Genomic DNA, 10700 nt, shown 5'->3' with positions numbered 1-10700 from the left:
TTCTAGCTCAGTAATTATATACATAGCTACTATTAGCATTTGCACTTTCAGTGCTAAACTATCAAAATAATTCATTCAAAAATTTCCAACAAATTTAATATCAGGATGTTACTTTTTCAAAATTTTTTGAGGAGGGGAGGGGCATAGCCACAGACCCCTTATATATTCATGCTTCACATTTCGCAGAGTGTGTTTTGCACACTGTGCATGGAGTCACTTCTATCCATGTGTCCCCCTTAGCAAAATCCTCCAAACCTGTATTACGACGGAAACATGCAACAAGTAACAACATCCTACTGGTAAATATACATACATTAATTTTACTCATAGAGAACTATTGGATATTTGTAGATCACATGTCAGCTACATAATTATTATAAGCAAGTTACTGCCGTACTGCACATCATTTGACGGCAGAAGCAACAGAAAGGGCAGAACAAACAAGTTTAAATAATGACAGTGTCACAGCTAGGAATGCTACCCTTAAAACAAAATACACAATTTCAACTGTTTCAATTTGAATTTTTAATAGATTATGCAATACAGTACATCAAGCACAAATATTATACCACAAGTGTACAGTATGTGTAAGTGAAAAGTAGAATACCAGCATATGATGTAGACAAGTAAAGTGGGTAAGAGTGACATGTTAGGGAGCTCATGTATGACTAAAATACCAATGAAATGTGATAATAAATGTACTAAGAATTAGATTAATAATCACTAGCTATTACTTTTGTTTTGTTTGATGTAGAATTACACCAAGTGCCAGCACTCTGTCAAGTACCAGCACTCTGTCAAATGTCCACTAATGTATTTAGGAAACCTATCATTAAGCAATTGTTGTTGACCCTGTGATTGCCATAGCTAGCTTTATTGACATCAGTATTACAATATCATAATACAGCTTCATGTGTATTAACTGGCGACTGCAACATAATCATGACATTCTTTACCAAAATGGATTTTCCTTTTAAAAACATTCCATCTGTCTACTATAGTTTTATAAAGATGGGTTTTTCTTTTGTGAGATTTTAGTATCACTTTATTCTATCCAATATCAATTGTACCTACATACATACAGATATACCATAGTACTCTTACCCACCCTACATATCTGTAATACATCTTTACCAGTCACAGTCTTGTATACCTAAAATAGTGTATTTGTATATTGTGCAAGATTCAGTGTATTGATAATCTATTCTCATTGTAAACCTAATGTGGTAAAATCAAGCGTGGAAACTACTGTACAATTAATATTATGTTAACTTTTAAAAACTTGTATAATACCTGGATGTGACAGTAGTACTATGGTATGTATGTGGTGCAATAGGTAGTAGATAGAGACTAAAACTACACAAAAGAAATGTCATCTTTAAAAAGCTATTGGCTATAACAGACATAGGTAATGTGTTTACATGGAAAATCAATTTTGGTTAAGAATATCATGTTACTGAATGTTATGTGATATGCATATTCTAACAGAGATGTCAGCTAATAACAACCTCAAGATCAATAACAATTTTAGTGACAATTTTACAATTCTTTGTAAACACATTAGCAGACACGATTGACAGTGCTCTGCAGAGTGCTGGCACTTAATGTAATTCTACATCAAACAAAATAAAAGTAATAGTGATTTATAATCTAATTCTTAGTAAATGTATTAGCTATCACATTTCAGTGTAGTTTTACATTTTGTATGTTGTCTCATATACTGGAGCTGCCTATCATGTCAGTCTTGCCCACTTCGGCTTGTCTACATCATATAGTTTTCATATACACATTTGTGATATGTATGCTTGATGTAATGTAATTCATAATCTATTAATAATTCCTGGGTTCACCATAAAAGAGAACAGCATGAAACTGCTGAGAATGTATTTGCATAATGTAAGAGTCTAAAGTAAAGTTTATTACATCCCAAGTGCGTGGGAGTATCAAAGCGCTGCGCTGGGTTATAACTACCATACAGCTAGACAGAGCGGCGCTGCTACTGTACGATATATTAGTTATCACCCTGTTGCGGAGCCACTCAGCCAGTCTCTTTCGTGACATCATAATAACCGCGAATGGCATTGTTTACCAATGGAACAAAGAGCCAAATAAGGAAATATTGATACAAAACACACCAATACAGTACTTAAAACTAGCTAAATCTTACAAGAAAACTGTTAATCCTTTACACAATAACACTACAAGTTACCAATACGATAGTTTAACAAATGTCAAGAATAGTCCGTGACGATTTTCGCTCCAGCAATCACTCCCAATGGTCACTATGGTGAAGAACTAACTTCCTCTAGCTTCACCGTTCTATCTCAGACTATGGTAGCCACTTGTTGGTCTTCTGCTTCTTCTCAGAGTCAGGCTGGGGTGGCCGCTGCTATTGGTGAGATAGCTAAGGACAACCAATACCAGGACATTGTGAATGATAATGGAGGAGATTTTATCCCTCTTGTATGTGAGACCTTTGGTGTTTGGTCACCATATACCCTATCAATTTTAGGATCCATAGCTGACAGAACAACTGTTAGAAACGGTTTACCTCGAAAGTTTGCTAGGCGCCAACTTCTCCAGCAACTGTCTGTGGCTTTGTGGAGGTACAATGCGAAAATGATACTCCGCCAGTATTCGCTCACTGCTGGGGACGAATTTCCTGACTTTGACATTGGTTAAGTTAAGTACGTAGGTAGTAATAAGTAGTATAGTTAGGTAATTATTTATTATTATTAGCTATTAAAGCTGTACAGTGGCCTGCACTGAAGGTCTGACAGCAACATGTGCTGCAGCCTTTGGATTAACCTAACCTAACACACTGGAACTGGAGACTTAAAGATTACATGCATGGCCTAGCTAACAATAAGGTGAAACAGAAAAGGGTCAAAGAAAGGAAAAAAATCTCTATCTCCTACCCCAGGATTCGAAATAAGTAGTAGTATGGTGTAGTTTTCAGTATGTACGTGTGTTATGTCCCATATTCCCTTCCAGTTGGGTAGACTTGTTGGTCTTTATTTTTCTCTTGCACACCACGCGACACCACCATACCAACTTCTGACGAAGGCTAATCGTACCTGGAACCGCTGCTTCATAACACCGCCCTTCGCTACAGTTTGTAGGCAGTATGTAAGGTCTCTCTTGTAGCTACGAAGTAGAATCTCCACATAATTCGGACGAAATCTTGAGCACAGTGACAGGAACTCAAACCGAAACTTAATTTACTATCCGTAAACTTCTGCGCACTCCCGCGCACTGGGATATAAAATAGTTATATCCCGTATACTCGGATGATATCATTGTTATTACACTCGTCCTCGGCTCCGCCTCGGACTCGTGTAATAACAATATCACCCTCGTACTGGGATATAAAACTATAACTTATATGCCAAACAGTACCCTGTATACATACAGGTTAATATATTATACCACATATTAAAATTCTCTTTATTGTCTTAAAAGACAAGCATCCCAAAGTCAATACATCAAGCCTCTTTGCTAGGTGATCAAAAGCAGTTGAAATTTTGCACCGCTTTGTAATGTACTTCGTAATAGTATATTCTTTAAATTATTATATTCAAATTAAGTCACTGCATGGGTTAAATTATGTTATCATAGTTTAATTTTAAATCGAATTCATGTTATAGGATATAAGGATTAAGTTATTAGATGTTTTAATTTTTGAGGAAGCTACTGGACAACATATCAAATGTAACACTAAAACTAGTAACAGTGAAATGTGTACTAATACATTTACTAAGAATATCTATTAGGTAAAATCACATTTTGAATTACATGAAGTGCCAGCACTTTGTCAAGTCCCAGCACTCCGAAAACTGTGTCTGCTAATGTATTTATAAAATTGTAATTAAGTAATTGTTATTGATCTTGAGAGTGTTAATAGTTTAGAATAGGCATAACACTTTTTTTTTCAACCATAATAGATACTCCATGTAAACACATTACATCTCTCTGCCAAAGCCAATAACTTTTAAAAGATTTCTTTTGGTCTCTGTCCATTATTGTATCAACGTACATGCCATAGTACTACTTTCATGTCCAGGTGTTATACAACTTTACAAATAGTTAACATAATAATATCATGGCTGCCACTTTGATTTTACCATACTAGATTATCAGTACACTGAACCTTGTAAATACACTATTATAGGTGTACAAGTGACTGGTAAAGATGTATTGCAGATATTTAGGGTGGGTAGGAGTACTATGGTATGTCTGTTATGTATATGTTGGTACAATAGATTATTCATGAATGGAGACTAAAACCACACAAAAGAATTGACATCTTTAAAATGTTATAGTTATATATTGGCTATAGCAGACAGCTGTAATGTTTTTACAAGGAAAATCCATTTTGGTAAAGAAGATTACGATGCGGTCACCAGCTAATATTAAAATGAAGCTGTATTAGATTGTTAGCTATGTGATAATTAATGTAACACTGATGTCAATAAAGCTATATGCAACCACATGATCAACAACAATTAACAGGTTTCACAATTCTTAGTAACTAGCTACATTAGTAGACATCATTTGACTGGCACTTAATAGAGTGTTGGCACTTAATGTATTTCTACATCAAACAATTCTATTTAATTAGATGCACCACTTTCCTGGAAAAACGGCTCAGCTAAGCTATATAAGAAGCTAAGCAGCCAGTGTAGCTATAGCCATTTCAAAACCTGCTAAAGCAAATTATCCAAGCTTCTATTGGAATTCGTCTAGCCAGTGCTCCATTGCATAAGATGACCAACTTTACTCACATATGGTGCCTGTTGCTGCTGATCGTATCTGCAACTGTTGCAGAGGTAAGCTCTTCTTGCAAAATCATTTACTAGCTAGCTATGTGATTTTGCTCCTGTATATAGCAATATATGTATGATCAGGTTGTTGCCAACTTTTCAATAGGTTAGGACTTAAAACTGAATTAAAAGTCTAGCTACAGCTTCTTAGTTAAGCCAGGAAAACTTGAATACTTGTTTCTCATCCACAAAAATTTGGATTTCCATGCAGGTGGGAGGTCATATTTCATTACTCATTATTAAAGAAACTTCCTTAAAGAAAATACTGTAATTCAAGCTGTCTGTTACTATAAAGGTTAGTTATAAAGCCTTTTAAGAACTAGTACTTACGTTTTACCACCGTTCACTGACATTTGCTGTGCTGTAAAATGACAGCCAGCCTTCTTAGCACTGATTAAAAGACATGTGCACGTACAATAATGAAATTAGAGGAGGTGGGTTAAAAAGAGATGCGGGCGGGGATGAGAAATACTACTAATCAAGTTTGCCTTGCCTTATGTCTGGTACCTGGCTATACTGAGCTATGGATCTTAGGGTATAAAAAAATTCAAATGCTGGAATGCCGGCTGCCTACAGCTATAGTTAGACTAGCTACTTATTATATCTAGCTACATAAAGTATGCGAGATGCACGGGCGTAATTAGAGGGGTTTCCTGAACATAATTATTCAGAGACATTTAGGGCTTAAACGGAACCTAAGCAAATCTCAGTAAAAATTGAGCCAATTCTGCTACTCAGTGGCTGGGGCTATGCCTCTGTGGGTGCTGGTGTGTGTGTGTTCAGTTGTGTGTATGTGTGTGCATGTGTGTTCAGTTGTGTGTGTGCGTGAACATTCGACATGTATGTATGTATGTATGTATGTATGTATGTATGTATGTATGTATGTATGTATGTATGTATGTATGTATGTATGTATGTATGTATGTATGTATGTATGTATGTATGTATGTGTGTATATATGTATACAGAGTAAGGCTGAAACGAATAGTACGGATATTTGTTATTTGTTTGTTAAGAAATATTCGTTATTCGTTAAATATTCGTTAATCGGATAATGTACACATTATAACCTTGAAAACATTTTTACAACTGAAAACTGTCATTTTAAAATATAATTTTTCATATGCATCTTAATAATACATGTAAAGGACTTTTCTTTTTTAACATTTAAAGTTTTAGTAGTAATCAAAGTGATTTTGTCCTGTTCAAGCACCTAATTATACAGAACATTCTTAAAGAATAATTCGTTAATTCATTCGTTAATTTGAGGAATATTCGAATACCTAAAATTTAATATTTGTTTCACTCCTAATGCAGAGGTATGTACATATTTATGTAATGGTATGAATGTATACAATAGCTATTGAAGTCAGCTATACTACTTGCATACAGTATACCGTAACATAGTTCAATGGCTTATTCTCCTAAGGTTGTTTCCAGATTTGGTATAATAGCAAGTGCAGGGATCTGGGCACATACATACACATGCACATACATACATACATACATACATACATACATACATACATACATACATACATACATACATACATACATACATACATACATACATACATACATACATACATACATACATACATACATACATACATACATACATACATACATACATACATACATACATACATACATACATACATACATACATACATACATACATACATACATACATACATACATACATACATACATACATACATACATACATACATACATACATACATACATACATACATACATACATACATACATACATACATACATACATACATACATACATACATACATACATACATACATACATACATACATACATACATACATACATACATACATACATACATACATACATACATACATACATACATACATACATACATACATACATACATACATACATACATACATACATACATACATACATACATACATACATACATACATACATACATACATACATACATACATACATACATACATACATACATACATACATACATACATACATACATACATACATACATACATACATACATACATACATACATACATACATACATACATACATACATACATACATACATACATACATACATACATACATACATACATACATACATACATACATACATACATACATACATACATACATACATACATACATACATACATACATACATACATACATACATACATACATACATACATACATACATACATACATACATACATACATACATACATACATACATACATACATACATACATACATACATACATACATACATACATACATACATACATACATACATACATACATACATACATACATACATACATACATACATACATACATATATAATACAGACACACAGACACAGACACACAGACACACAGACACAGACACACACAGACACAGACACACACACACACACACAGACACACACACACACAGAGACACACACACACACACACACACACACACACACACACACACACACACACACACACACACACACACACACACACACACACACATACATACACAGTCATAATAATAATATTATATACTTGTATATCTTTGCTGTTTCCAGTTATATAAATAAGTATGATCAAATGTGTGTGTCTTTCTAACAGAAACTGCTGTTTTCGCCTAAGTACTTGTCCACACAAGGTGGCATGTCAAAGGATTGTGAAATATCAGCTGATGATTCAATTGAGTGTGATCACTCTACAAGATATCAACGTTTGCTTAGTGTGCCACTTGGAGCCTTCCTTTACCATGTGGTTGCAGACATCACTATTGGTGTCAACCCCAAATATGGTAATACTACAGATAGTGATTTTTGGATAGTTCTATCTGATGGGTCTCAAGCTATTGGATTCTTTGTTCTTGATCGATATAATTATAAGAGTTATGAGCCATGTGTCCATGCCCAAGGCACTCCTGGTGCATCATTTACCAACCGAAAAGTAATGCACTATGGGCCATTGATCGAAACATCCAATCCCTATCCTCAGACATACAATTTCCTTATCAGCACTCACCAACAAGCAGGAACCTGCCAGACTGCCACAGCAGTGGAGGGAGCCTATACTACTGCAGGACTTTATAGCACTACTTTAACATTGGGCAAACCTATTACATTGGATATCTACAGTGATGATGAAGCTGGAGAAAAGAACAACTTTAGGTACATAGCTGTAGACATCCATGTTGGAATATAGTGAGTGTTCATCTTTTCATCGGACTGAATTTGGGACTCTTGACCTTGATATAATTATTGTAGTAAAGTTGTGACTTATTTAGCAGTGCAGTGACTCTAATTCATTAGTTGTTTAGCAGCAATGTAGCATTAATTTTGTATTTGTATGCATGTTTCAGGGAGTATAAATATGCATTGTACCTTGTACAATTCTTTTCATATCCATGATAGCCATATTAATACAACTTTGTAATGGCATTCTTGATTGTTCTTTGATCCACACTGAGTTGCATTAGAATAATTATGCAATTAAGCTTTAACATAATATTATTGTCAATGCATGAAGCTTCATTTTATGAATTCATTGTGTAAGTTCTTTAGTGCTTTAGTGCTACAGTAACAAGTATTGAGTGATCACTTCCAGATTTGACTGATCACTATATTGATCACTTGGATAAAACATACATACACACCACATTACGAAGGTCATAGTCCTGGCCCTGTAGCTGTATATTCATCTTTTTGTTAGTTGTTAGTTATCACTGTGTGCATGAGTGTCAGTTTCTGATGCTCAAATTGTTCACCTTTTCTATTAGCATTTTCTTGTGAGTATTATGTAATAGTTATACCATGGCCACGAAGGATTTGCCTGACATATATGCCCAAGCCCTCGGGCCTGCGTCCCTCTGGATTGGGCATATATATCAGGCTAATTCCTAATGGCCATGGTATAGGTAATATATACCACTCTGGGATGCTCACCTAATAGGTGAAGGAAGACAAACCTGCATTCACCACATCAATTTATACAGAGTTTTGCAAACAATGATTGTGGGTTTAGATTGTGGGAACAAGAATAAATGACTGTGGGTTTCACTGGTTGTAGTGATACCAAATAACTACTTTGTGGATGCCTAACGTAACCTACAATGCAAATGTTAAGCAGCTCTAAGGGAACTAATGCTTTGTAACTGCCTCAGCATCAAAGGTAGTTGTGGTCAGGGCTACATTATCATGATATTGCCCTAACCACAGGATGATATCATGATAATTATCACCCTGTGGTCAGGGCAATAAGTGACTGGGCCTGCGAAACAGGGCATGTGGGCACATGATTTTTGCCTACTTTTTCAAACTTCCTTCATTAATAACTTTTAATACCTAGTTGCTAATAAAATGAAATTTTTACCACTTAGTACGCATTTAATTGGGCAAGTTACAGAATGCAAATATTCTGTTCTAATACTGAGATATGGCCTGTAGTATGACAAGGTGTAGTTTGTGCCCACATGCCCTGTTTTTTGGCAGGCCTGGTCACATATAGCCTTGTGGTTTCTGAGATGTCAAAGTGGTGTATTATTATATATATGCATGGTAGTAGTGGAAGTGATTTGTGAAATACTGAAATCCAATTTGGGCTCTCCATGTACCACCCCTGCACTTAAAGTACTCCCAATTGAAGAACAATATTTATGCACTGGTCAGCCCTCTGAGATTTCCACAGTTCACTGAGAAACATTCTAAAACACCAAACCATTTACTAACAATCATCTAAGTAGTATACATCATCATTCCATTAGATACGTAGGTTGTGTAATGTTGACTTGCTTACAGTATGCGGCACTAATTAAAAATCTGGCTGGGTGGTTTTTTAAAACATCACAGCTGGTGGGAAATAGCAGCAGTTGTTATAAATGCTGCACATATTCATTACAAGTCTTATCAGTCAATTGTAGAAATCATTACACACATCATCAGGTGTGTGGGGAAGTTGGTAAACTAGTATGTAGTATGCTTTTGTGTTTTTTTTCAGCACACATAATTACTAGTTTCATTATGATTTGTTATCGCTGCAGATATTGCTAGCAATGACAGCTGTTTTACCTCATATACTAGTAGTGATAGCAATGTGGATTAGACATGCTGACTTTGGTCCTGCACTTCGAAGACTTAAATCCATGATCTTTAGGCAAGGCATTAGAAAAGGAAATAAATTGTTTATGGTCAATATTCCAAATGTAACTGTCCCTTATAAAGTCATATGTATCATACAGTACGTTAATACTATAATATGTTAGGGATCATGAAGAACTGGGCTTTTCCAGCCAAAAATATCACTCTAAAACCAGCCTCAATTTCTGTTCATGACTGCTTGGCAGCATTGGTTAGGCACAGCCAAGCCCAAAACTGTCTTCAATTATAGAAATTAAAAAACTATCTAAGTAACAGAATTTTACACTAACTGAATGATGCTTCCAGTCAAGCATAATTTGACAATGGATAAGGCTACAGGCTTGATTTCTTCACTCTTTGTCCTGGCTGGCCATGGGATGTTCCTTTTTGCCAAACGCAGTATGCACAATACAAGTGTTAAAGACTAGCCTTTGTCCTCCTTTGTGTTCCAGTTCTTTTTGCTGACAATGTAAGGTGTCAATTTGCAATAGCGCTATGCGACTTTCCTGTGGCTGTTTTGGCTAATCATCGGTGTACAGTATGCTATTGTTTGAGTAGAAATTCATTCTACTCATGCATGTAAGAACTACATACCACTAATAAAATGTGCCTGCTGATATTTGTCAAGTTTTTTTGTCAAATTATAGTCTCCCATGCCAGACCCTTTTCCATGCAGGGCATCGTTGCTTTTAGTATA

At 35.2% G+C, this 10700-nt stretch overlaps 1 protein-coding gene and 1 long non-coding RNA gene across 2 annotated transcripts; one reads left to right on the top strand and one right to left on the bottom strand.

Moving 5' to 3' along the window:
• Positions 1 to 2097: 2097 nt before the first annotated feature.
• Positions 2098 to 3316, bottom strand: LOC136246260 (uncharacterized). Its single transcript, XR_010696341.1, has 2 exons — positions 2552 to 3316; positions 2098 to 2499 (listed from the first exon to the last, which is right to left on the bottom strand). It is a non-coding gene; the product is annotated as an uncharacterized lncRNA (long non-coding RNA).
• A 1385-nt stretch (positions 3317 to 4701) lies between these two features.
• LOC136246259 (uncharacterized) lies at positions 4702 to 8326 on the top strand. Its single transcript, XM_066037676.1, has 2 exons — positions 4702 to 4829; positions 7482 to 8326. Exons 1-2 carry the CDS (start codon positions 4767 to 4769, stop codon positions 8070 to 8072), a joined length of 654 nt encoding a protein of 217 aa, XP_065893748.1. The 5' UTR covers positions 4702 to 4766; the 3' UTR covers positions 8073 to 8326.
• Positions 8327 to 10700: the final 2374 nt, after the last annotated feature.

This window comes from Dysidea avara, chromosome 2 (assembly GCF_963678975.1).
Source record: "Dysidea avara chromosome 2, odDysAvar1.4, whole genome shotgun sequence".
In the NCBI taxonomy this organism is placed as follows: Eukaryota; Metazoa; Porifera; class Demospongiae; order Dictyoceratida; family Dysideidae; genus Dysidea; species Dysidea avara.
The sequence above is the reverse complement of the archived record's forward strand: the minus strand, read 5'-3'. Positions and strand labels throughout refer to the sequence as shown.